At 36.0% G+C, this 26,986-nt stretch overlaps 1 protein-coding gene across 1 annotated transcript in view; it reads right to left on the bottom strand.

The window, feature by feature from the left end:
* Positions 1-6,469: 6,469 nt before the first annotated feature.
* The window catches only part of PDCL2 (phosducin like 2), a 35,708-nt gene continuing 15,191 nt past the window's right edge, over positions 6,470-26,986 (bottom strand). The window contains exons 4-6 of the mRNA XM_019469605.2: positions 16,812-16,955; positions 10,194-10,402; positions 6,470-6,654 (exon numbers count right to left, since the gene is read on the bottom strand). Coding sequence (XP_019325150.2) covers positions 6,497-6,654; positions 10,194-10,402; positions 16,812-16,955 — 511 coding nt within the window. The 3' untranslated portion in view covers positions 6,470-6,496. The remainder of the gene's footprint in view (positions 6,655-10,193; positions 10,403-16,811; positions 16,956-26,986) is intronic.

Genomic DNA, 26,986 nt, shown 5'->3' with positions numbered 1-26,986 from the left:
GGATGAGGCATCCGGGGGTGCAAAAGGGGACCCTCTCCCTTTTAAAAAGCAAATCACTTTGCCAACAACGCCAGGGAAGATTTTCCGGGTGTTGGCAGGCGGAAGACTTTTTTCATTCACCAGCGGCATCACTCGTGTTTCTTCTCTTGGGGCTGGGAGAGGTTGTTTGCGAAGGTGGATGGACATCCAGAGACATCTTTTTCTTCTCTCTGGAAGGAGCAAGGCTCGTGTTTCTTATTGGTGGGTGGGCCTGCGGAGACCGGATATGCGCCAGTGGCTGGAGGAGGGAGGTAAAAGAAGGTCAAGATGTGTTCCTTCGGAGTTTTTCACCTGGCCTTAAAAACCTGGTGACAGTATAATGGCAGATGAGGGATGAAGCAGTGAGGATACACCAGGACCTAATCTGCACGGCTTCCCTTATTAGAAAAGCATGTGAATACTTCCTACTTACTTTAGGGGAAATTACTTCCATTGATGCTTACAACACACTTGGTCCATATGGGAAAGCACGTTTCAGTAGTTGTCAATGATTGGAAAAGAAGTCTTTACAGCCCTAATTCCTAGTATTTTTCATGTTTTAGTGAATGTCTTTTGGATTTGCAATAGAAACCATCTTCTTGTTTCAAAATTGCTCCCTTCAAGGTAACATTCATCTCAGTAAGCATTTATGATTCTTGCCATATGCTCACAGAAAAAGAACATCAAAATTGGGGAACTTATCCCTGATCCTTCACCTGAGGATTTTAACCACTCCATCATATAGCAGACATTTTTGCCTGTTAAATATTCATTTTCTATTCCAATAATTCCTCTTGGAGAACTATTCACTCAGTCCATTATGGCTGGGGCAGTGAAGGAAGGAAGGAAGGAAGCCAGTGAAGGAAGCATATTTGAGTTGATCTTCTGCGTTAGGCTGGAGTTACCAAGTAGGGTGCTCTCTCTGCCAATGGATTTAAATCTGGAAAAATGAAGGCCTGAAGCCATCTTTCCACTCATGGATTATTCTAAGAAAGAAGGCAACGTGTAAAAAAGCGGATTCAAAGATGGAGATTTGGCCTTGTTAGCATTTAATGCCCTGAACCCAACGTGGGCCAGATAACTGGAAATTTCAGTTAAATTAGTTCTTTCATGTGTCTGTTTTATTGCTTAAACTAGTGAGAGGTTTTCTGTCACTTGCTATCATGAATCCTAAAGGATGCTGGTAGTAGGTGAGCAGGCAAGGTTAATAATATGGATAAGGTAGGTTGCAGCCAGACCAGAGGGTTTGCATGCTTCCCCTATGACATGGATGTTTATATTCTAGAGAAAGTGATCCCTCCTCAGATTCTACCTCATCTAGAACTCCTATCTTCAAAAACACCTTTGCCCTTTTAATGGTTCCATTATACTCTTAGTCACTAGTATCAAATCATGTTCATCTTTGACTCCTTCCTCTCTCATTTTCTGTATTTAATCATTTACCAAGACCAATTGATAATCCTCTGTTTTTTTCTGCTCAGTCCTCTGTCACTGCTTGAACATTTCCCCAGTTCAGTTCACAGTTTATCTGTTCTCCCCATATTCTCTCCAAGAAGAAAACTGAATCAGATATTTCTAATAACTTTTCCAACTTCTAGATTCTACTTTTCCCTAAGAAAAATCCTGCTTCATAGTTTCACAGATCCTAAACAACAATTTAGTAATTTAAATATTCTGTTAATTCTTTCTCATATACCTTGCTATTACTTAAACAGCATTTCCAGCACCCTTTCCAACTGATTCTCCTAGTTGATGTCTTGATAGAGACAATATAATTTAGTTGTTAAGAGTACAAAATTGGAAACTAAAACTGCTGGATTGAAATCCCAACCCACCACTTAATATCTACATGACTTTGAGCAAGTTATTTCTCTGTTCTTCACATTCCTCATCTGTAAAATGAGGATAGTAGCAAACCTGTCTCATGGGATAATTGAGATACAGAAAATAGATGTAAGGGTGTGTGTGTGTGTAATAGTACCTGGTACATAAGAGATCCCATGTAAGCATTGGCTATTACAAATGATACTCCCTTCTGTATGATTCTTACATCTCTTGCTCAAGTTCTCCCCCTAGTTCTTGGGTCCCATCAGTTACAAAGTCCTGTCTATCCTTTCATTGGCATTCCTAGTTTCACCACCATAGTTTAAGGTAAACTGGAACGCAGGAAATTTAAGATATGCATGATAGGGAATATAAGAAAAGTTTGTGGCATTTTTTTAAAAGAAATCTCCATGGGTTAGCCAATTTCTAATATTGTTTCTAGATCCTTTAAAACAGAGGGCAGTACAATAATATGAGGTGGTGATAATAGACTTTGTAGTCAAAGGTCTGGGCTTAAATCCTGACCAGTTCTAAAGTAAGAGACATTGCACAAGTTAAAAGAATTTGTCTGAGCTTCAGAGCATTTATCTGTAAACATAGAAGAATAAGCATCTCAGAGAATTGTGATGATCAAATGTAAATTATAAACTGCTACATAAAGGTTTAGTAGTAAGGATGATGGTTTTAGATGTTTACAATTTGTTGCTGGAAACCTAGGAATGGTTGAAATGACTCATCAATTTTGTTTTATTTTTTTTTAATAGTAACTTTTTAAAAAATTTTTTTAAATCTTTTTTTTTTTTTTGAGAGAGAGAGAGAAAGAGAGTGAGCAGGGGAGGGGCACTGGGAGAGGGAGACACAATCCAAAGCAGGCTCTAGGCTCTGAGCTCTCAGCACAGAACCTGATGCAGGGCTCAAACTCACAAAACCTGAGATCATGACCTGAGCTGAAGTCGGATGCTTAACCAACTGAGCCACCCAGTTCAGCCGCCCCTGAAATGACTCATAAATTTGTAACTCCAGCCTACACCTCTCCTTTGGGCTCCATACACTTATGTCCAATTGCCTACCTGATGTCTCCTCTTGGGTATCTCAAATATCTTGTGTGCCCCCTTCAACCTGTTCTGTACAGAGCAGCATGAATATTCTTTTGGAAATAAGAATGAAATCGTATGTTCCTACTTGAAACCCTTTTGCTTCCCATTCCATTCATACTCCTAATCATGGTCATAACACCCGGTTTGATCTAGCCCTTGCTCTATCTCCAAACTTATGTTCTTCATTTTTTACTTTTCCCATAACACTCCCCACCTAGAAACTGCCTTTAGTTCCTTGCTAATCTCTCTCTGTTCTCAGGCTTTGGCACATGCTGTGCCCTTGCTTGGACTACCCTCCTACTTTTTCTCGTGGCTGGCTCCTCAGTCTTCATGTCTCAAAAATCTAACTACGCTATTTAAGTAGGTCTCCTATGTCTCACCTCCTCCCTCCCCCACAGAGTACCCACAGTTACTGTCTATTGTTGTGCCCACTCTTTCCTCGATAATACTTATTAAGTTACATGTATGTTTGACTTTTATTTTTAACTAACAACTCCACCACTACATGGTACTATGAACTATGTGCTTTCTCCACCACTGAATTTGGAGCATCTATTTCAGTGCCTGAGGTGAATGAATAAACAGATGAATGAATAAATGAGATAAAAGGAATAACATGCTAGTAATAAGTTTTTAGGATCTTCTTTATATCCTAGATTATGACGGCAGGCAGATTATAATGTTGTGAGGAACTAGCCTTAGGGGCACCTGGGTGGCTCAGTCAGTTAAGCGTCAGACCCTTGATTTCAGCTCAGGTCACAATTTCACGGTTTGTGAGATTGAGACCCACGTCAGGCTCTGTGCTGACAGCATGGAGCCTGCTTGGGATTCTCTCTTTGTCCTTCTCTCTCTGCCCCTCCCCTGCACATGCACGCTCTCTCTCCCTCTCAAAAATAAATAAAAATAAATTTAAAAAAAGAGAATTAGCCTTCATAATGTTAATAATGTGTTTTAAAGTACAAAGGGGAGATAAACTGAAATCAAGTAATGAAATCGATAACAACTCTTAATGACCAAAAATGTGGAGAAAGAGTTCAAGAACGCACTCAAGATGTCTTAAAGGGGTTTGCTGTCCAACTGCTCAATCACCTAAGGATCTCGTTAAAATAAAACTTTCAATTTGGTTAGTCTGGGATGGGGCCTGAGATTCTGCATTTCTAACTAGCCTCCAGGAATGCTGCAAATTCCAGGACCACACTTTGACAAACAAGGCACTGTAAAGTAGGGGAAGGGAATTTCAACAGAGCATGGTTGGCAGGCAGGAAGGAATAGAGAAAAATATTAGGTTGGGATATATGCAATACCTATTTTTTTTGTAGGTCCAAAACTGTTGAATGTTGGCAATTAAAAAAAAAATAAAATAAAAATCCACTCAATAAAATGGGAAACAATTATAATTTATCCATTTTCTGACAAACATTTTATACCTTACTTAAATGAGAATGTAAATGAAATAGCATATGGACATAGTACTGACCTGGGATGGCCGCCATGAGTACTTGCCAGAAGAATGTGTGGGTGTGGGTGTGGGCATGTGCACATCGTTTGAAAAAGACTGTGACTGGAATCACAACCAGCCACTTAAAACATGCTATAATTTTATGATTTTTACAAATATGAAAGTCTTCATGAACTGTTCTTGTGGAAAAAAAACTTACCGCCACCTGGTGGATTTGAGTTAAGATCTTATTAAAAGGGAAATCTACCTTTTTAATTCAGGTATCTTAAATACTACTAATACTTCTTCTATTAATTTTAACTTAAAGAAAATAGATAAATATGTATTTACTAAACAAAAAAAGATTACATTTAGGAGGACTTTTTGCATTTGGTTTTAACTGGAGATACGATAATGTTCATATTTATATGCATTATATAGTGTTAAAGTTACATTTTAACTTTATAATATGGCTTTTCATTCACACAACTATTATCCTAATTAAAAATGTATCCATGAATTTGTTAAAGAGAATTGCAGCAGTTGGGTCAGTATAGGTAATTATTTCTGTTACATGTGTGCACAATGTTACAAAAAAAAAACACGCACAAAAAAAAAAACCCATTGTGTGCAACCCTCAACTTTCCCTCCCTTCATCCCAAGATGTATGTTTTCAAAAGCCCTTCTGAGCTACCTCAGAAGAAAGGGATCTCCCTGATCCTTTGCAAAATTAGATCATTTGATTTTATTCTACCTGTTAACCCAATTCAAATCTGTATTTAACTTTCCTCCCACTTCCTCATTCTCTGAGCCTCTATGATTCCTACTTCCTCCACCCCCAAGAGCAGCAGACTCTTTTCTTGACTCCGTGTTAAACTGTCTCAATTCTTACCAATTTATTTTTGTAATTTAATCATTCAAACTTAGCCTAGATTGTCTCACAAACATCAGTGAACATCCACAATCAGAATGATGGGTCCTTAATACAAAGTAGAATAATAAAATCTGTCATTGAACTATTGTATTCTGAATTTACCACTCTTTTCTCTGAAAATGCTGTTCATTATTAAGCCAAGATAAAACATCCTGTAAGTCTTCTGCAATGTCCTAATATTATATATTTTTCCATGATGAATTCTTCTGTGATTACTATTAAAACATAGGCAAGTCTCACATATATTTTTCTCATTTCTCCTCATTTATCATCTGATAAGTAAAGGTCTACTGATTCTATCATCTATCAGTGAGAGTACTTAGTAATTTTCTAACTTTGTAACAGAACTATTAAAAACAATAATCATGAGTGGAGACGTTTCTTATGTACTTTTCGGAATCCTTAAATTGCGTTTTTCTATTGAGTGGTTAATTTTTTTTTAATTTTTTTTTTAGTGTTTATTTATTTTTGAGAGAGAGAGACAGACAGACAGAGGGCAAGCAAGGGAGGGGCAGAGAGAGAAGGAGACACAGAATCGGAAGCCGGGTCCAGGATCTGAGCTGTCAGCACAGAGCCCGATGTGGGGCTTGAACCCACAAACTGTGAGATCATGGCCTAAGCTAACCGACTGAGCCATTCAGGAGCCCAAGTGGTTAATTTTTTTAACAGCTAAGAGATCTCAAAGAAAAAGTATATAGTCACAAATTTAAGTATTTTCACTCAAGGCCCCTAAATAATAAACTTTAAAATCTCTCAATGTAGGGGTGCCTGGCTGGCTTAGTAGAGCATGTGACTCTTGATGTCAGGGTCTGAGTTCAAGCCCCACACTGGGTGTAGAGCCTACTTAAAAAATATTTAATAATAAAAATTTAAAAATAAAAATAAAAGCTATTGATGTAATTGAAATGAAATTTAAGGTCATCTTTCATTATTTTTATTCATAGGCCTCTTTGGGGGTAAGCAACACAGAGGACTTGTGGGTCAAAAAAAGGATAAACCACAGGGTCCAGTACAAATTCTGGTTTTGTTGGAGGCAATAAATTCTGAAATACCTGAAAGTTTTTAAAATGATATATAAGCTATAATTCTAATATAAAAATAAAACAAATCTATAAATTTTCTGATCTCTATAAAGGCATTGACAAAACAGTATATAAATACTTTGAAGCTATTTATTAAATATTTCTATTTGGTATCATCATTATCACTGCTTGAACTATTAGTGTCATCATAAAGAGAAGTGTTTCTAATTGAAGATACCATCACATCTACAATGCCTTTTTTGGGGTTTTCTTCTAAATCAGTCTGTATCGCTCCAACTTCTGCTAGTTTCCATTCAAGTTCTGCAATAAATAACCCATCATTAAATCAGATAAAAATCTTGGAAAATAAAAAGAATTTCTCATCTATATGAAACAGTAGTTGATGCTAATAAAAAATTAATGTGTATATTTAGATATATTTAGAACTGAGTGACTGTGAAAGGACTACAATATCAAAATACACATTGGATACAGCAAAGTTATACTTAAAGGGAGAAATTACGGCTAAAATGTTTATTTTAAATTGACTTAAAATAAGTGGCTTAAAATTTTAAATCAAGAAGCTAGGAAAAGAACAATAAAGTAACCCCCCCCCAAAAAAAAAAAAAAAAAACTGAAAGAGGAATATAATGAAGACTTTAGCAAAAGTAGAAAAAATCAGTATACGTGACCAACAAAATCAAAAGCTGGTTCTTTGAAGAAACTAATAGACATACCTCAGGCAAAAATGACCTCAAAAGGGAAAAAAATAAATTCATATAAAGAATTTACATGGGACATAGTCAGGGTAAAGATTCTAATATGGCTATGAGACTATGAAAAACTTATGCCAACACATTTGAAAACTTTAATGGAAAAATTTTAATAAAAATATGAATACCAAAAATATATCTGAGAGAAACCAAAAGAATTTAACTGATAGCCAAAAACCCCAATCCCTGAAAATTCATCATTTTGTTAAATTTATTCCTAAGTACTGTATAGACGAACAGAATATTTATGAAGCAAATTATAAAACACACTCCTGAGGAAAATTATAAAATATGTTACAAAATGTGATATATATATCTGTGAGGAAAATTACAAAAACCATAAAGGACCAAAATAAATGATGAGATCTATCTCATTCATGGGTAGGAACATTCACTGTTATTGGATATCAAGTCTCCCAACAATCTATAAATATGATTCTAATAATCAACAGAATTTTTCACATAAGTTGACTAATTCCAACATCTACATGAAATTTTGAAAAAGACTTGCCCTACTAGAGACAACTAGGTTGTTATAAAGCTATAGTAATAAACACAGTGCTGTGTTGAGACAAATAGTAGAGGTATATTAGAGACTTCAGAAATACATTGAAGCATTTTGGGAACCATGAAAAATGACATTAGGAAACATTAAAAATCAGTGGAGAAAACACCTCACATATATTAGAATGGTACTATGCAAAACACACACACACACACACACACACAGAAAACAACAGATGTTGGCAAGGATGTGGACGAATTGGAACTCCTCTGCCCTGTTGGTGGCAGTGTAAGATGGGGCAGCCACTGTGCAAAACACTATGCTATTTCTCAAAAACTTAAAATAGAATTACTATATAATCCAGCAATTCAACTTCTGAATAAATACCCAAAAGAATTGAAGGCAGGGACTAGAACAGATTATTTTTGTACATTTACATTCATAGCAGCATGATTCATAATGGCCAAAGAGTATAAGCAACCCAAGTGCCCACGGACAGATGAATGGATAAACAAAACGTGGTCTAAACATAAAATGGAATATTATTCAGCCTTAAAAACGAAGGAAATCCTGACAAATGCTGTAATATGAATGAACCTTAAGGACATTATGCTAAGTGAAATAAGCCAGTCACAAAGGGACTGTATCATTCATTTATATGAGGTACTGAGAGTAGCCAAATTCATAGAATCAGAAAGTGGACGGACGGTGGTTGCCAAGACTAGAGGAAAAGGGAAATGAAGGGGGCTATTTTTCAGTGGGTATAGAGTTGCAGTTATGCAAGATAAAAAGTTCTAGAGATGGATGATGGTAATGGTTGCACAACAGTGTGAATGTACTTAATGACACTGAACTATATACCTAAAAATGGCTAAATAAATAAGTCCTGGGGATGTAATGTACAGCATAGTAACTATAATTAATAATACTGTATTGTATATTTTAAAAATTGTTAAGATAAATGGATACATTTCATGTTATGTGCATTTTACAACAATTTTTTTTTTTTTTTTTAAAGTAGGCACCACAACCAGCGGGGCTTGAACTCATGACCCTGAGATCAAGAGTCAGATGCTCAACCAACTGATCTACCCAGGCACCCTACAACAATTTTTTAAAAATGTTTATACACACACACAAAAAAAACCCCAAAAAACAAAAAAAACACAGATGAGATAACATACTACTCATGATAGTGATTGCCTCCAGGGAGACAGGGAGGAGAATGGGACTAGGAATGAAAATCTAGGTAACTTCAACTATATCTATAATGTTTATTTGAGCAACAAAGAAACAACTCATGCAAACATGAATAAATGTTCACATTTGTTATTTTTGGCAGTAATTGATTACATGAATGTTTACTATATTATTGTTTGTACTCTTATGTATTAATTTCTTTTATTTTTTTTAACATTTATTTATTTTTGAGAGATAGCACAAGGAGGGAGACACAGAATCCAAAGCAGGGCTCCAGACTCTGAGCTGTCAGTGCAGACCCCGATGCAGGACTCAAACTCACAAACTGTGAGATCATGACCTGAGCCGAAGTTGGTGGCCCAACCAACTGAGCCACCCAGGTGCCCCTGTATTAATTTCTTTCAAATTAAAGGGATGAGGTCCAATGACTTTAACATGATGGTGTGAGAAAAAGATTTTAATAAAATAGAATTCAAGCAGTTCTAAGAAATGACTAGATCAAAGATATGGCCTTAGAAGTAGGTTAGGAAGTGGGTGCCTGGGTGGCTCAGTCAGTTAAGCATCGGACTTTGGCTCAGGTCATGATCTCATGATCTGTGAGCTGCAGCCCTGCGTCAGGTTCTCAGGGCCCGGAGCCTGTTTCAGATTCTGTGTCTCCCTCTTTCTCTGCCCCTCTCCTGCTCATGCTCTGTCTCTCTCTCAAAAAAATAAAACATTTTTTAAAAGTAGGTTAGGAAATAAAAATTCTTAAAGAAGATAAAATTATAAAGTATTGTGCTGTGTACAATGGAAAAGAAAATAAAGGGAATTGATTAACAAAATTGGATAGTATGTGGATAAGTGAAAAATAAATTAAGAAAATACGCTACAGAAATTTCGTAGAGAAGAGGAAGACAAGATTATGAATTGGTCCAAAATCACACAATGAGCAAAATGGAAATCTAGGAAAACCACGAAGGAATAGGGCATGGAAGGAAGAATAAAGAATGGTGGGGTATTTTGGGTATAGGGAAGGAGTATGAGACAAAGAATAAAGGCACAAATGAGTAAGGTATGTCTGTGGTAGTGACTGAAGACCAGCCTGGCTGGAACAGAAACTAGAAAGCACTGCAGAAATATAGCTGGATAGGTGGGCTGAAATGCTCAAGTAGAAGATTTTGTATTTTTAACTGATTTGACACAAGGAACTATTAAGAATTTAAGCAAGTGGATGTTATAACAAGAGTATTATTGAGGAAAATTAATCTGGAGACATGGAAGAAGACACCAGAAGCTAGAGGAAAAAAACCTTATGTTTTATGAAGATAAACTTTCATGTTACTTGTTAATTTGTGGAAGTTTTCACCCCTTTTTAATAAACATTTTAAAAATAATATCATTACCTTCTAGCTTGAGATTTATGCCTCCACATTCTATAATTCCAATGAATTTGCCTTCTATCTGACCGTTTTTATAAACAAAAATTGTTGGTAAACAATTGTCATGGTAGTGTTGAATACAACTATTCACGATGGCTTTAACAAATTTAGTTTCTGGAAACTTTCTTGCTAGAAGACTAAGATGCTGGTTAACCAACAAACACATTGGGATGCTAAAAAGAAAAATAATACACAATATCTTTAAAAACAGACTACTTATCTCAATCTAATGAAGTAAGTGAAACATCTTCATGACAAAAATATAGCTTTGGATATTCTTTTAATGTAACAGCATATCAACTTTAATTCTCTACTATTACCTTTAATGAGTATGAGCCAACTGCAAAGTCCTCCCATATTAATTACAAACACAATTACAGCCTGGGAGTGAAGCTTGCTGCCATGGGAATTTGATGCCTAACTAAGGCTAACCACATGTGACTTAGCATCAATTTAATCAAGCCAGTTCCTACTTTATAGGACCCAGGGGGAAAAAAGAAAACACACTTCTAGGGAATCCTTGGCAATTCTAAGTTTAAACAAGAAGTTCCAACTCTTTTGACCGCCTTAGGCTTATTTCCACAAGAGATTATCACATCCAAACTGTCTTATCTCAAACTTCCTTGAATTTCTTGACTCGAACATACTTCACCCACACTTTTCTTTGACATCCCACTCCATGCAGCATCCTGTTCCCTATTATCCAGAACTATTCCCTATCAGATATTTAAGGGGCACCTGGCTGGCTCAGTCAGAAGATCATGCGACTCTTAATCTTGGGGTTGTGAGTTGAAGCCCCACCTTGGGTATAGAGATTACTAAAAATAAATAAATTTTCCAAAACTATTGATTGGAACTGTAACCAGAACCTGAAATTCTTCTAGCTCTATCACTTCACTCCCATTATACCCACTCTTCAGTCTCTTTTCTCTATCACTCACAGCTTTATCAAACTGTTTCAGAGTTACTCCTTTACTTTATCCCATACGCCTTCCATTTCCTGTGGGACCTTTCTCTGCTTGTTATTCTGCCCTCTTTTTTCCTGTTTTTTTTTTTTCAGTCTTCTCCACTTTCTTTTTTTTTTTTCTCCTTAATCTATTTTGAGAGAGAGGGAGAGAGAGAGAGTTGGAGAGGGGCAGAGAGAGGAAGAGAGAGAGAATCCCAAGCAGGCTCTGTACTGTCAGCGCAGAGCCCAACTCAGGGTTCAAACTCATGAACTGAGATCATGACCTGAGCCGAAACCAAGAGCTGGACGCTTAACCTACTGAGCCACCCAGGCACCCCCAGTCTTCTCCACTTTCTATAAATATATTCAAGTTACTAATTTTTTTTTAGACTTCCTTACAACTCTGTCTTCTTCAGATAGCTATTCTATCTCCTTTTCATAGTCCAAATAAAAAAGAAAATAATCATCTCTATGCCCTGTTCACTTCCTTTCTTGAAAGGTTCTCCTTTTTTGGCTTTTGTGATAACACTTTCTATTAATTTCCTTCTTACTTCTTTGACTTCCTTCTTCTGTCTATGCCTCAAATGTAGGTATTCTTCCTGGACCCTCTTCTCATACTAGACACATTCACTGTACAATCTTATCCATTCTGATAGCACTGATGAACTGCATCTCCCCTCCTCTTTCAAAGAAAAAAAAAAAACCTGCTATATATGTATATATTATACATTTCTTCTGTATTTTCTTAGGTTAGCACTCAAGCCAAAAGCCTCTTTTCTCTACAACATCTAACCAGTAATCAAGTCAGGTTGCTTCTACCTCCTTATACCTATCCTCTCCTCTTTCTCTCCATTACTTTATTCCTTTCCTTTCTTATCTGAGCTACATCAGATTGTCCTAAATAGTCTGTTTCCAGGCTTGGTTCCCAAAATTCATCCTTGACCCTGCTGACAAAGTTGAGCTCAGCATGAAAATCTCATCATGTAACAACTGCCCTTCCCTCTAGCTTACCTCCATGGCTCCTCACTGCCTTTAGAATAAAGTCTGGGCTCCTCCGTGTAGCTTTTAAGGTTCTTAGTGGTCTCCCCAGCATTCTGCTTTGCCTCCTACCATTACTTAAAACCCTCCAAAGTAAGATACTGTATCTTATTTCTGTATCCTTCTTCAAGCTGTACCTCTAATACACCCCATTCATCCTGTTTACTTCCTCCTTGGGGAATCTTATTTTTTGAGGCCAAGACCAAGAGTTACACACTCTATAGAAAGTTCCACACGTCCCTCTTTGCAAGGATAAATCTTACTACTCCCTCTTCAGTACTTTTATTCTACTATGTACAGAATTCAATTCTAGCACGTAGACCTTATTATTATGTTTAATTGTCTTTCTCTACTATATTGAAATTTCTTTAATGACAGACAGATGTCTTACATGCCTTTTGCATCTCCAGCATCTACAAAATCCTCAGACATCCTCTTAATACTAGACAATGTTGTATATCAATTTATAGAGCAAGAAACAAAGCTAAGAAAAACAAATTAAATGTATTATACATTTAATTTACATTTCAGAATATATAACATCATTCATTTTGATAATTATAACCTGCTACAAATCTAGATCCTGCTTTATTTTAGTGTGTGGACTACTTTAATATTAGAAAAGTATGTCCTGCCTAACTTAATTATCAGTTTTCCACACAAAGCAAGAACATAAATTGACTTTATAAGTTTCAGTTTTTCTCAAATAGGTGAAATGCACCCACTAAATTAGATATCTAATTCAAAGGGATTTTTATCATTCCTGTCAGAATGAGAGCTGAGTTGGTACAACAGACTTATGGGGTATGTGATATGAATGGTAGAAGGCAGGTGGACATTGATGGTGATAGTGAAAAGTGTGGAATTAGAAAAGTATGGTGTCATAGATTATGGTGCAGGGAGAAAGTGCTTGTCTGAAGACAATTCTGACAGCAAATGGTAAAGGAACAAATTTGGTGTTAGAATTCAAGGGCCAGAATTTAACCCCAGAAGAGCTATAAAATATAAGGGAGACCTCTGACATTAGCACATGAATTAAGGGCCTTTTTATGGTCTTCAAGTTTTAAAATATGCGTTTGGCATAGGAATGATGTAGAAACCCAAAATTATAATTTGGGCACAGGTGTAAGATTGGATAAAATCAGAATCAAGGTTGACCAAGCAGCTCAGCTACTAGGCTTACTGGCCCAGGGTGAGTTAGCTTCCCCTAAGGGGACACTAAGCAAGCTGAGCCTTCACTTCGATGAAGAGTTGGCCCAGTTCCATAAATTTAATAGCAAAAAGACATTAAAATTATAGAACTTAGGAACCCAGATAAAAAACAAGATCTTATGTTCCTATAAAATTTATAGAAGGTAGCTAGAAATACAAATATGTTTAACAGTTATATTCCACTTCACAAGATGAAATTATGAGTAAATCCATTAAGTTAAAAAGTAGACTTTTCTAAGGACTATTTGTAATATAAATAATTTTTTTCTGTTTTATAAATTTTATTATAGGGGCCCCTGGGTGGCTCAGGTCATGATCTCAAGGTTGTGAGATTGAGTTCCACATCAGACTCTGTGCTGGGCATGGGGCCTGCTTTTGGGATTCTCTCTCTCTCTCCCTCTCTCTGTGCTCCTCCCCTACTCATGTGCTTGCTCTCTCTCTCTCAAATAAAAATAAAATATAGAGAGATTAATTTGATTATAGATTAATTTTCTTAAAATGTATGTTCTATAGCAACACATGAATACATTTTCTTAGTGTCAAGAAAAAAATATTTTATGTAACTATCTTAGATTGAGTGCCCTCTGAGGTCACAAACACTTAAAATATTATTTTAAGGGGCGCCTGGGTGGTTCAGTCAGTTGAGTGCTAGACTTCGGCTCAGGTCATGGACTCACAGTTCGTGGGTTCAAGCCCTGCGTCAGGCTCTGTGCTGACAGCCTGGAGCCAGCTTCAGATTCTGTGTCTCCCTCTCTCTCTCTTCCCCTTCTCAGCTCCCTCTCTCTCTCTCTCAAAAATAAATAAATGTTACAAAATTTTTTTTAAATATTTTAAAAAGATGCTTATCCTTTGAGTCCATCAAAGTTATATGATAGTTTGAAACAGCCTAACTGAAACTATAACACATCAATCTCTTGCATGAATTTTTGAAAATTATTTGTGAAATTTAATTAATGTATCCAGAAATAACTGTTAAAGTAAATAATTTTATGCCATGGTATGGGCATTCAGAACCAACATCTATTCTGGGTCTCAGAAAAGATATTTAGTAAGCTATTTGTATATAACACTTCTCACGCACAGATCCCATTATTGTAAATGTCCATGTTTCTCATATTTATGCATGAGAAATCAAAATCAGATAAGTAGTACAAAATCAGATAATGCGAAAGATTCTTTTTAAGGCCTTAAACTACTCAAAAATTAATTACCAAGCATTTTAGTTACAATAACAGTCATGTCTTCTTTTATGGAGCCTGGTGTCCTCTCAAAATTCGCGTGAGGAACTGGTGAGCTGGTAAACAGCAGGGCCCTAATCTGCATAAATTGCTCTGTACAGAGTTTCTCTGAGGACCTGGAGAAAAAAATCTTTTATTCAGAGAATGGATGAAAACAATGAGGGCAATTGGCATCACCTATGTTCCTGGACTGGCTTGGCACCCAGGCAGAGTTGCTGGGACCTAACTCTAGAGAGATTTGTGAAACTCTGGGAGCTTGCAGGATCTCTGTGACACAGAGTTGGGGAATGGGCCACTCTACCCAATTATCATATACCAGGTTGGTAAGGCCTGGGGACACTTGGGTTAAACTTAGTACAAGTAGGCACTATAAATTAACTGCTTGGGGAGTAGAGGTGAGTATGAGGGAATTGTTCTATTAAAAGAGACTTCAGGGGTGCCTGGGTGGCTCAGTCGGTTAGGCGGCCGACTTCGGCTCAGGTCATGATCTCACGGTCCGTGAGTTCTAGCCCCACGTCGGGCTCTGTGCTGACAGCTCAGAGCCTGGAGCCTGTTTCAGATTCTGTGTCTCCCTCTTTCTGACCCTCCCCTGTTCATGCTCTGTCTCTGCCTGTCTCAAAAATAAAATAAAACGTTAAAAAAAAATTTTTTTTAAAGAGACTTCAGAGACATGATATATCCAAATGTACTGCGTGATCCTTAACTGGATCCTTTGTCAATTATTATTAATTTTGGAATTATAACTAATTTTTTTAGGTGAGAAAACAGTATTGTGGTCATATAGAGAAATGCCCTTATATTTTGAAGATGCATGCTGAAGTACTCAGGAGTAAAGCTTCACGCTGTGTGTAATTTAGTTTGAAATGATCCTGCAGATAGGTACACAGGCACATACCCACATACAGACAAAAAGATACAAAAATGGCAAAATGTTCATTTTCAAATCTACCTGGCTGGCATTTAGGGTATTCATTTTATCATTCTTTCTACTTTTCAGTATGTTTGAAATTTTCTGTAATAAGCTAACAAAAAAATAACTGCCAGAGAATGTCATTTTTCTTTTTCTTTCTTTCTTTCTTTCTTTCTCTCTTTCTTTTTTCTTTTTCTGAGAGAAAGTGTGCATGCATGGAGGAGGGGCAGAGAGAGAGGGAGAGAGAGAGAATCTTAAGCAGGCTCCATGCTCAATGTGGAGCTGGACAGGGGGGTGCTTGACATGGGACTCAATCCCATGACCATGAGATCATGAATTGAACCAAAATCAAGAGTTGGATGCTTAACTGACTGAGCCACCCAGGTGCCCCTCTTTTTTTTCTTTTTAATTCATTTACTTATTTAAGTAGTTTCCATACCCAATGTGGGACTCAAACTCACAACTCTGGAGATCAAGAGTTGCATGTTCTTCTAACTGAGCCAGCCAGGTGCCCTGAAAGAGTGTTATTCTTTTAAGAAGTGCCACAGATTCTTTAAATGAGACATGAAAACATATTAAAATATCTAATTTAATCCCTGAAGCCAATTACTCCATTTGTATATTAAGTACACATTAAAAAGGAAGCCACAAGGCCCAAGGTGGAGTCACTTGCCCCCAAGACAGCAAACAAATACTTATTGCAGTTTCGACCTCTCCAGAAGTGGAATTTAATCAATCTGGAATTTTCTGGTTAGTACCAAATGAGGTAATCTGTTACATGGGCTCTCCATTCCCCAAAGGAAGATGAGGTGATCCATCTAATAAGAACACCCCTGTATTCCCCCTGAGAGAAACAATCCTTCCTTTTCTTTTACTAATAGCTTCCTGTCCGCCCTCCTTCCTATAAAAGCCTTCCATTTTGTACAACTCTTTGGAGCTCCCCTCTACATTTGTTCTAGATAGGATGCTGCCTGATTCATTAATTGTTTAATGAAGTCAATCAGATCTTCAATTTTACTTGATTTTTACTTGAATTTTGTTTTTTAACATTATGTGTATATATATATATACATACATACATATATATATACACATACATATATATGTGTATATACATATGTATAATTTTTCTTTTCTTGAGTGGTCTTTGTCATATGCCTTATAAAGCCTCAAAACCAGACATAAATATCTTAAAACATTAGTATATTAACATTTTACAGAAATACTATAGTAATTACCTTGATCTGTATAAATGAATTATAACTGACACATCTTTTTCTGCATTTGTGACTTCATTCACATACTGATTTCCAGAAATTTCTCTTAATTCCCCAAATTTTTGTTTTATCTTAAGAGCTTTCCATTCCTGTAACCGCTTTTCTCTAAAAAAATAAAATGAAATTACATAAGAAAATTGTTATAGTCTTCAGGTCATTCCTATACACAGAAACAAGTTAGGGCAATGAATGTCATGCTAGTACATATCAAACACTTTAAAGAATGTTAGAATAACTATTAATGCTCTTATAATTCCAATTCCTCTTTTCATATGGGTATTTGTGTTATGAATATTGCAAAGAGGAGTTAGCTATTGACTTTTAAATTTATTTTTATTTAAGGCTAGGTCTTAATCATAGCTATAGAGGGCATTGAGCCAACAAATTCTCATACATACACAGGTTAAATACTAAGGAAGCATATACATAATAATAATAGCTAACATTTATTGAGTGCTTACTATGTTGCCAGGCACTGTTTTAAGTGCACTACATTAACTAATTTAACTTTATCAAGTTAGTACTATTCTCACCCTGTTTACGTGCTCTTAACTATCATGCTGAGCTGAACTTCGGTCCAAAGCCTTTGCGAACACGTGTAATTACTTGTTATAACTTTATTGCAGGTAGAGAGGTGGTAGAGAAGGGTGATCACTCTAAGACTAAACTGGGTTTAAATGCCAACTCCTACTTATGAGCAGCATAAGCTCAGGCAAGTTATTTAATCACTCTAAGCTTCAGTTCTCCAACTGCAAATGGGAATAATATTAATACTTATTTACACAGGATTGTTGGGGATTAAATGAGATAACATATGTAGATTTCTTAGGATGGTGCCTAGCACACAATGAGTATTCAATAAATGTTCCCTAGTTATTCACCCATAGAGGACCTTGAAACTTTGTTTAAGAACTTTCTCAAAATTTGCATGTTTTGATTTAGTTGTGGAACACTTGGATCCAGAGTTTCCAACACACCTACAAGTTTCTTAAAGGTTACTGATTCCATACCTCTAAGTTATCTGGGAGTACACACTCCTTTCTTTCTCTGTGTATCAACTAGATTTTCTTATTTTCTGTATAATTAAAAAAAATTTTTTTAAGTAATCTCCATGTCCAACATGGAGCTTGAACTCACAACTCCAAGATCAAGAGTCACATACTGTACTGATTGAGCCCACCAGGCCCTTTATTTTCTTATTTTCTGTATTGATGCTCTGGCATCTGGGACCTTGCTGATCCTGGAGAGACTGCCTCTCCCAGGGCTAGGTAATTTCTAAAGATAGCAAATACTCACTGCAGAGCACATTTCTTAAAAGCAAACCAACTAATTCAGAGCCCAATCCTTCAACCACCTCCTTTATTGGCCTGAGGCACTATTCCTATTCCCTAATCTTTCCTGGCCCAGGAATCAGACAACTAGAGGCAGCCTCTACAGCCCAGAGCCCGCCAAAATTATTCAACTAGCCAATCCTACATCTGCTCACCCTGCTTAGCTTACCTTTCCCACAGAAATCACAATGAAGAGTGGTGTCCATACTATCCCCTCACTCCTTCTGCCTCTTAACCAACTCTGATGCTTCCCTGTATGGCCCTGCATTGTAGGGCATGCCCTACTCTTGAGAACTGAGTAATAAACTATCTTCACCATGGCAATTATCTCCTGTTCTGTTGGCATGGCCAAACCTAAATCCTGGGTATATTTTAGAACATTCTGTTTTTATTGCATGTGTTAGAACCATATCAGGTAAAACCACTCACTTTACATAACAAGTAAATCAAGCAAAATGAAGCCTAGAGAAGAATGCCAAGAACAGGAATTCAAATCTAGGGCCTTCTCACAACTTTCAAACTGAAATCCTTCAATTTTCCCTGTACTGGCTCAGATATTCAGAACTTACAGTTACTCCAAAAATCTTTTGGGAGCCCAGTTTTGTTTGCACTGAGTATTTAGCATCACTATCATTAACTTCCCTCAATTTGATCTCACTGGCTTATATCTGCCAAAAATTTCAAAAAGTTTTTGTTCCAGTGATGGCACCATGCCCTACTTAATGGTGTGACTATCTTTCTCCTCTACTTCTGCACCTTCTCCTCATTTTTCTTTGCAATTCAGTAGAATTAAACACCTGGGTTGGTTTTGCCATCAGAAAGGGATATAGTGTTCAACGGCCTCATTTTTCTTTCTCCTTTCTTCTTTTTCGTTTCTTTTTCTTTCTTTTCTTTCTTCTTCCTTCCTTTCTTTCTTTTCTTTTCTTTCTTCTTTCCTTCTTTATTTGTTTCTTTCTTTCTTTCCAATGGCCTGCATTTTCCACCTAACAATTGTCAGTTGGGATTTACTCACAAAAACAGAAAGCAGCAGAAAGCTTAATCTGGGGGATTAAGTATTTTACACACCACTCAGTATAAAGATGAAGACTCTAGGCTTGGCTACCAAGAATGACTTCCAAAACAATACTCAAAACTGGTCTGCCAAAGGAATGAATAGCTTTCCCTGCTGCAATCCAGAAACTGGGGAATCTGGAACTACTATTTCAATTGTGTTCTACTATCAACCTACACTGGGGATCAGAAAACCACTACAACAATTATTGTCTCTAGGGACGTACCTTCTTTGCAAAGACTAGAAGAAAATATTTGCAGAAGGTACATCTGATGAAGGAGTATTATCTAAAATATACAAAGAACCCTAAAACCTCAACAATCAGAAAACAAACAAACAACCTGATTCAAAAATGGGCCAAAGACCTGAACAGGCAACTCACCAAAAAATATATTGATGACAAATAAGCATATTAAAAGATACTCCACATCTATGTAATCAAGGAAATGCAAATTGAAACAAGAGAGAACAACATATCTATTAAAATGGCCAAAATCTACAACACTGACACCAAATGATTGAGAGGATGTGGAGCAACAGGAACTCTCATTTATTGCTGGTTGGAATACAAAATGGTCACCTTTTGGAAGATGGTTTGGAGGTTTCTTATATAATTAAACAAACTCTTACCATACGATCCTGCTATCATGCTCCTTGGTATTTACCCAAAGGAGTGAAAACTATGTCTACACAAAAACCTACACGTGGGTGTTTATAGCAGCTTTAAAATAATTTATCATGGCCCAAACTTGGAAGTAGCTCAGATATCCTTAAGTAAGTGAATGGATAAACTGTGGTGTATCCAGATAATGTAGTATTATTCAATGCTAAAAAGAAATGAGCTCTCAAGCCATGAAAAGACATGGAAGAAACTTAAATGCATATTACAAGTGAAAGAAGCCAATCTGGGAAGGCTACAAACTGTACGACCCCAACTATATGACAATCTGGAAAGGCAAGGTATGGAGACAATAAAAAAAATCAGCAGTTGCCAGAGATTTGCAATGGGGAGGGGACAAATAGGCAGACTACAGAGAATTTTTAGGGTAGTGAAAATACTTTGTATGATACCATAATGATGGATACATCATTACGCACTTGTCCAAACTCATAGAAAATACAACACTAAAAATGGACTGTATTGTATGTACACTGTAGACTTTGGGTGATTCTGATGTATTGATGTAGGTTCATCAATTATAGCAAATCTATCATTCTGGTGGGAGATGTTGATAATGCTGGAGACTATGCATTTGCTGGGGCAGCGGGTATATTGGAATCTCTATACCTTCCACTCATTTTGCTGTGAATGTAAAACTGCTTTTACAATTCTTAAAATTTTTGTTTTGTTTTGGCTTTAAATGAGGAATTTGCTTTATATCACCACTATCAGGATGACTACAGAATTTTCCCTTGTTAATAACAACTTTTGAAAGGATACAGGTTCCTTTTTCCTTAGATCCAAAGTGACAACTGAGATATGAAAATAATGTGGCACAAACTGGTGGCAATTAAAGTTGGACTTTTGATATGGAATATGCAAGTGAAAGAACTTGTATATGTAGTATCTCTCTCATCTCTGTGGCAGAAACTGGCTGGTCATTGGTATAGCTTTCTCTTCCAGGGCTCACAGGAAGACTACATTTGCCAGCTTCCTTTGTGGTTAGATTAGGCCCAGGAGACTGGATTATGTCCAGTAGATCAAGAGTGAAAGTGAAATATGCATTTCTGTGACTCACCCCTGCAATGTCCCATGCTGTCTTTTACACTGTCTCCCTAGTCCACAAGCCGGAGGGAAAGGATGCTGACATGATGTGGCCCTAATGAAAAGAGCCCAGATCCCTAGTCATCACCCAGAGAAGAGTCACTGAAGTAACTCTTCAGAGTAACAGAAGAGTCACTGAAGTTCCTGAGTAAGGAACTTTCCTGTGTGAAACCACTGTGATTTTGAAGTTGCATGTTACAGAAGCATTAATTATCTCAATAAATTCTGCTGACATAAATGATTAATTAGTAGGATTGCCATCATTGAACAATCCTTGCATTCTTTGAATAAATCCTAATTATTCACCATATATAATGATTTTGATATGCTATTTTATTTGTCAATATTGTATTTAAGATTTTTGCATCTATGTTTCAAAAGTGAGATTGGTCTAAAGCAATGTTTTCCAAGTTAAGGCATGTGGACATCCTGTACGAGAATCACTTAGGTATAGCAGGTTCCAAAGATTGACATATTCCTGAGATCCCAACCCAAATTTACTGATTATTACCTCTTCATTCTGATCTCAGGAATGTGTATTTTAAACTATATTATGGACAGTTATCAAAATATACAAAGGTAAAGAGACCCCAGATGCATGCATCTTCCATCAATTATTTCTATTCATGGCCAATCTCTACATCTTACATCTTTACCCCTGTTAACTTCCCATCTCACGGGCTATTCTGAAGCAAATATAAGACATCATGTAATTTCATCTGTAAATATTTCATTAGGTATCTCCAAAAGATGAGGATACTTTAAAAAATTTAATTCACATAGCACAATCACACCTAAAACAATAATTTCTTAATATAGTCATATAATGTTCAAATAATCCTATTCTAAAATACATAAAATATACATAAAATTTACCATGTTAACCATGTAAGTGTTCAACAGCATTGAGTATTGTCTCCATTTTTTAAAGTTTGTTTACTCAAATGAGGATCCAAATTAGATTTATACATATGGTTATTATATCTCTTAAATCTAATTTAATCCAGATTCTTTCCATCTACTTTTTCCCCCTGGCAATTTCTTTATCAAAGGAACCTGGATTGTTTGTCCAAGGTTTCCCACAGTCTGAATTTTGCTAGTTGCATTGTCATAAGGTCAATTCACATGAGAAATATAAATTTTTATTGACAATGTTGGGTGGTTATTTTGACCAACCAACCTGAGTCATGAGTTTTATTTCCTTTCTGTATGAACCTTGTCTGATTGTGACAATCAGTGTTATATTATCAATAAATATAACCATGTTTTATGCAACAAATTAGTAAACTCTCCATCTTTATAGAAACATAAAGATTATCTGTGCCTTCAAAGTAGAGAAAAATCAGCTAGAGAACAAATTTTAGGAATCAGTTTATCTTCTCACTAATGTTTTTCCATCTCTTATTGAGTCAATTTTGGAAATTTATATTTTCATCAAAAAATCATATTTTTAAATGATGCAAATGATCATATATCAAATATTCTCCTGGCCTGGCTTCTTTCATTTAGTATAATGCTTTTGAATTTTACCAAAGTTACTATGTGTGTCATTAGTTTGCTTTCTATTCCTACAGAGTAGTATTCCATTATGTGAATACACTACAATTTGTTTATTCACTTACTTCACATGTATTCATCGTATCAATGGACTTTTACGTTGTTTTGTTTTTAGCTATTATGAACATTCATGTACAATTCTTTGTATTGACATAGATCTTCAATTCCCTCAGAAATGTGATTGCTGGGTTAAATGTATATGTAACTTTGTATGAAATTGCCAAACTGCTTTCCAGAGTGGTTATATGAATATTTCAGTTCCTCCATGATCTTTACATTTTAATTGTAATATAATTCATATATAAGCATACCTTGAAGATTTTGTGAGTTCTATTCCAAACCATTGCAATAAAGTGAAACTCACAATAAAGTGAGTCAAGTGGATTTTCTGGTTTCCCAGCATGTATAAAAGTTATGTTTACACTATGCTGTAGTCCATTAAGAGCACAATATCGTTATGTCTAAAAAATGTACATACCTTCACAAAATAAAAATAAATAGCAAATAAACACATTATTCCTTTAAAAAATGCTAACCATCATCTAAGCTTTCAGAAAGTCATAATCACTGATGACAGATTACCATGACAAATATAATAATAATAAAAAAGCTTGAAATATTGTGAGAATACCAAAATGTGACAATCATGAAGTGAGCAAATGCGGTAGAAAAATGGCACCAATAGACTTGCTCAAGGCAGGGCTGCCACAAGCTTCCAATGCATAAAAAAGACAGTATCTGCAAAGTGCAATAAAGTGAAGTGCAATAAAGTGAGGCATGCATGTATAATAAAATTCAACTATAAAAAAATATGGGACGCCTGGGTGGCTCAGTTGGTTAAATGTTCCACTCTTCATTTCGGCTCAGGTCATGAACTCACAGTCATGAGATTGAGTCCCATGCCAGGGTCTGTGCTGGGCACAGGGCCTGCTTAAGATCCTCTCTTCCCCTCTCTCTGCCCGTCCCTGACTCACTCTCTTTCCCTAAATAAATAAATAAATAAATAAAGTAAAAAGAAAATGAAAAACAAAATCCAACTATTGAAGTGTACAATTCAGTGATTTTTAAAACATTCACAAAGTTATGCATCCATTACCACTATTTAATCCTAGAATATTTTTATTGCTCCAAAGTTATTCCTTATTCCCCCATCTGCACTTATTCCCATCACAGGCCATGGTAATTAATAATTTCTGTCTCTATGAATTTTCCTATCCTGGACATTTCATATAAGTGGGATCATATAAAATATGGCCTTCTGTTACTGGCTTCTTTCACTTAGCATAATATTTTAAAGGCTCAATTGTATTGTATCATATATCAGTACCACATTTCTTTAAATGGCTGGTAATATTCCATTGTCTGATATACTATAATTTGTTTATCGTCTCCCCAGTTGATAGATATTCACATTTTGTACTTTTTGGCTGTTTTGAATAGTGCTATGAACATTCATATACATATTTTATGTTTTCAGTTTTCTTGGATATATACACATCCAAGTGGAATTGTGAATCATATGGTAATTCTATATTTAACATCTGAGGAAATTCCAGACTGTTTTTCAAAGCAGTGCACCATTTTACATTCCCACCAGCAACGTATGAGGGTTCCAATTTCTCCACATGCTCACCAACTTTTATTGTCTGTCTTCTTTACTATAACCACCCTAGTGGGAAAGAAATGGAATCTCATGTTTTTGATTTGCATTTTCCTAATGACTAAGTTGATCATCTTTTCATGTAGTTACTTTCCATTTGTATACCTGCATTGGAGAAATGTCTATTCAAGTCCTTTGCATGTTTTTAAATTGAGTTGTCTTTTGTTGCTGAGTTTTAGGAATTCTTTATATATTCTGGTTAGTAATCCTGTATCATATATTTATACATATAATTTGCAAATATTTTCTCCCATTCTGTGGGTTATTTTTTCATTCTCTTGATAGTGTCCTTTGTACAAAAGTGTAAAATTTTGATAAAGTCCAGTTTATCTATTTTTTCTTTTGTTGCTGTGCTTTTGGTGTCACATCCAAGAAATCATTGCCAAATCCAATGTCATGGATGTTTCCCCTTATGTTTTCCCCATAAGTTTTAGTTCTTATATTTAGGTCTTTGATCCATTTTCTGTTATTTGTTGCTTATGATATGAGGTAGGAGTCCAACTTTTCTTCTCCATGTAGAAATTTTGTTTTCCCACTGCCATTTGTTGAAAAGATTGAATGGTCTTGGCACCTTGTTGAAAATCATTTGACTATATATGTGAGGGTTTCTTTCTGGGCTCTCTATCTTATTCTAGTGATCTGTATGTCTCTTCTTATGTCACTACTACATTGTTTTGATTACTGTCACTTTGTAGTAGGTTTCAAAATCTGGAAGTATGAGTCCTCCAATTTTGTTCTTTCTCAAGATGTCTTTGGTTTTCAGGACACGGGTTGTGTTTCTTTATATTCATTCTGCCAATATCTGCCTTTAATTGGAGCTCAATTAATTTAAAATCCATTTACATTTAAACTACGTAATGTAAGTGTCTGACATGAAGTTTTTTGATTGTACTGTAAGTGCCTGACGTTGAGCTTTTGGTTGCTGAGGAGTCCATTTCAAAAGACATCCATCTTGAAAAACACAGTGCCAGCTGTATGACACAGCTACTAGCAAAACAACCAGTTAAGGAATTAGGCTGCCCCCACCTATGAGGACCCCTCTTTCAGACACCCCTGGGTAAACTAGACTGCTTGAATGACCAGCTTCTCCTTTCCCATGTCCTAACTCCAGCTTTTATGCACTAAATTAGCCAATAAAGAGTAAACCTGTGAAACCTAAACACCCCACCATTGGACCCTAGTAAAGGCAGAGCCCCAGCTCTGTACTCTTTCTTCCCAATAATCTGGCTATGTGGCCTTTAGGCATGCCATGTAGCTTCCAGCACCTACGAGTAATAAATCTTTTTCCTCAATGGTTCCTGGTGGGGTTTTTGCTAAAGCGTATCCTATAATCATAATAAGAACCAAAGGGCTAGTCCAGCCACAAAATGTGAGTAATACAGGCCCAGATGAATCCCTCAGGCATTCCTCACCAACAATATCATTCTCAATAGGCTGGGACCAATGCGACAAAGCAATTCTTATTAATGAAGGACTTCTGCCATTTAGCTCTTTTGTGTGTTTCTTATTTGCTTTTTGTCCCTCAATTCTTCCATCACTGTTTCTTTTTGTATTTAGTTGATTTTTGTAATATGCCATTTTAATTTGCTTCTTCTTTTCCATTCTGTAATCTTTTAGTTTTTTTCTTAGCATTTACCTTAAGGATTAAAATTAGTATCTTATGATGACCTACTGTGAATAATACCAACTTAGTTTCAATACTAGACAAATGCTCCACTTGTATACACCTCCATCCCTCCTCTTTTATGCTGTCATTGTTACAAACTACATTGTTATACATTGTCCATCAACATCAACTTATAATTGTTGTTTTATGAAAAAAAAATTGCTGTTTTATGTCTTTGCCTTTTAAATCATACAGGGAAAGACAGAGTTAAGAACCAAAAGCTGAGTGATTCTGGCTTTTATATTTGCTTACGTAGTTACCTTTATGTTACTTACTCATTCATAAAGCTTTGAGTTACTGTCTAGTGCTCTTAAACTTCAGCAAGAACGACTACTTTTTTAGGGCAATTCTAGTAGTAACAAACTCACTTAGCTTAAATTAATGTCTTAATTTATCCTTCATTTGCAACAGTTTTGCCAAATGAAGAATTCTCAGTTGGTAGTTTTGTGTGGTATTGTTGTTGTTTTGCAGCAATTAAAATATATCAATTCACTGCTTTCTGGACTCCAAGATTTCTGATGAGAAACTGACAGTTTTATTAAAGGTCCATTGTATGTGACACTTTACTTCTCTCTCACTGATTTCAAGTTTGTTTTTATCTTTTGATAGTTGATTATGATGTGTCTTTGTGTGGGTCTCTTTGAGTTGATACTACTTGGAACCCATTGAGCATCATGGATTTGGAGATTTGTGTCTTTTGTTAAATTTGGGAGGTTTTCAGACATTATTTTTTCAAATATTATTTCTGCCCTTTTCTCTTTTCTTCTGCTGGGACTCTTATACCACATAAGTTGGCTCACTTAGCGTATCACAAGGCCAGTTAGTCTCTGTTCACTTCATTCTTTTTTTCTTCTATTCCTCAGACTCCATAATTTCAATTGTCTTCTCTTCAAATTTGTTCTTTCTTCAGCTTGTTCAAATCTGATTTTTGAAGCTCTCTAGTATATGTTTCATTTCAATTTTTATTGTACTTTTTAGTCTTAGAATATCTTTTTGGTTCCTTCTTACAATTTCTCTCTTTATTGTTATTCTCACTTTGTTCATATAATGCTTTCCTGTCTTTGTGTCAATTTCTTTTGTTCCTTTGAATTGGAAATACTTACGTT

The sequence above is a fragment of the Panthera pardus genome, unplaced genomic scaffold (genome assembly GCF_024362965.1).
Source record: "Panthera pardus isolate Hobbes unplaced genomic scaffold, ASM2436296v1 HiC_scaffold_13, whole genome shotgun sequence".
Lineage (NCBI taxonomy): Eukaryota > Metazoa > Chordata > Mammalia > Carnivora > Felidae > Panthera > Panthera pardus.
This window is presented reverse-complemented; position numbering and strand designations above follow the sequence as displayed.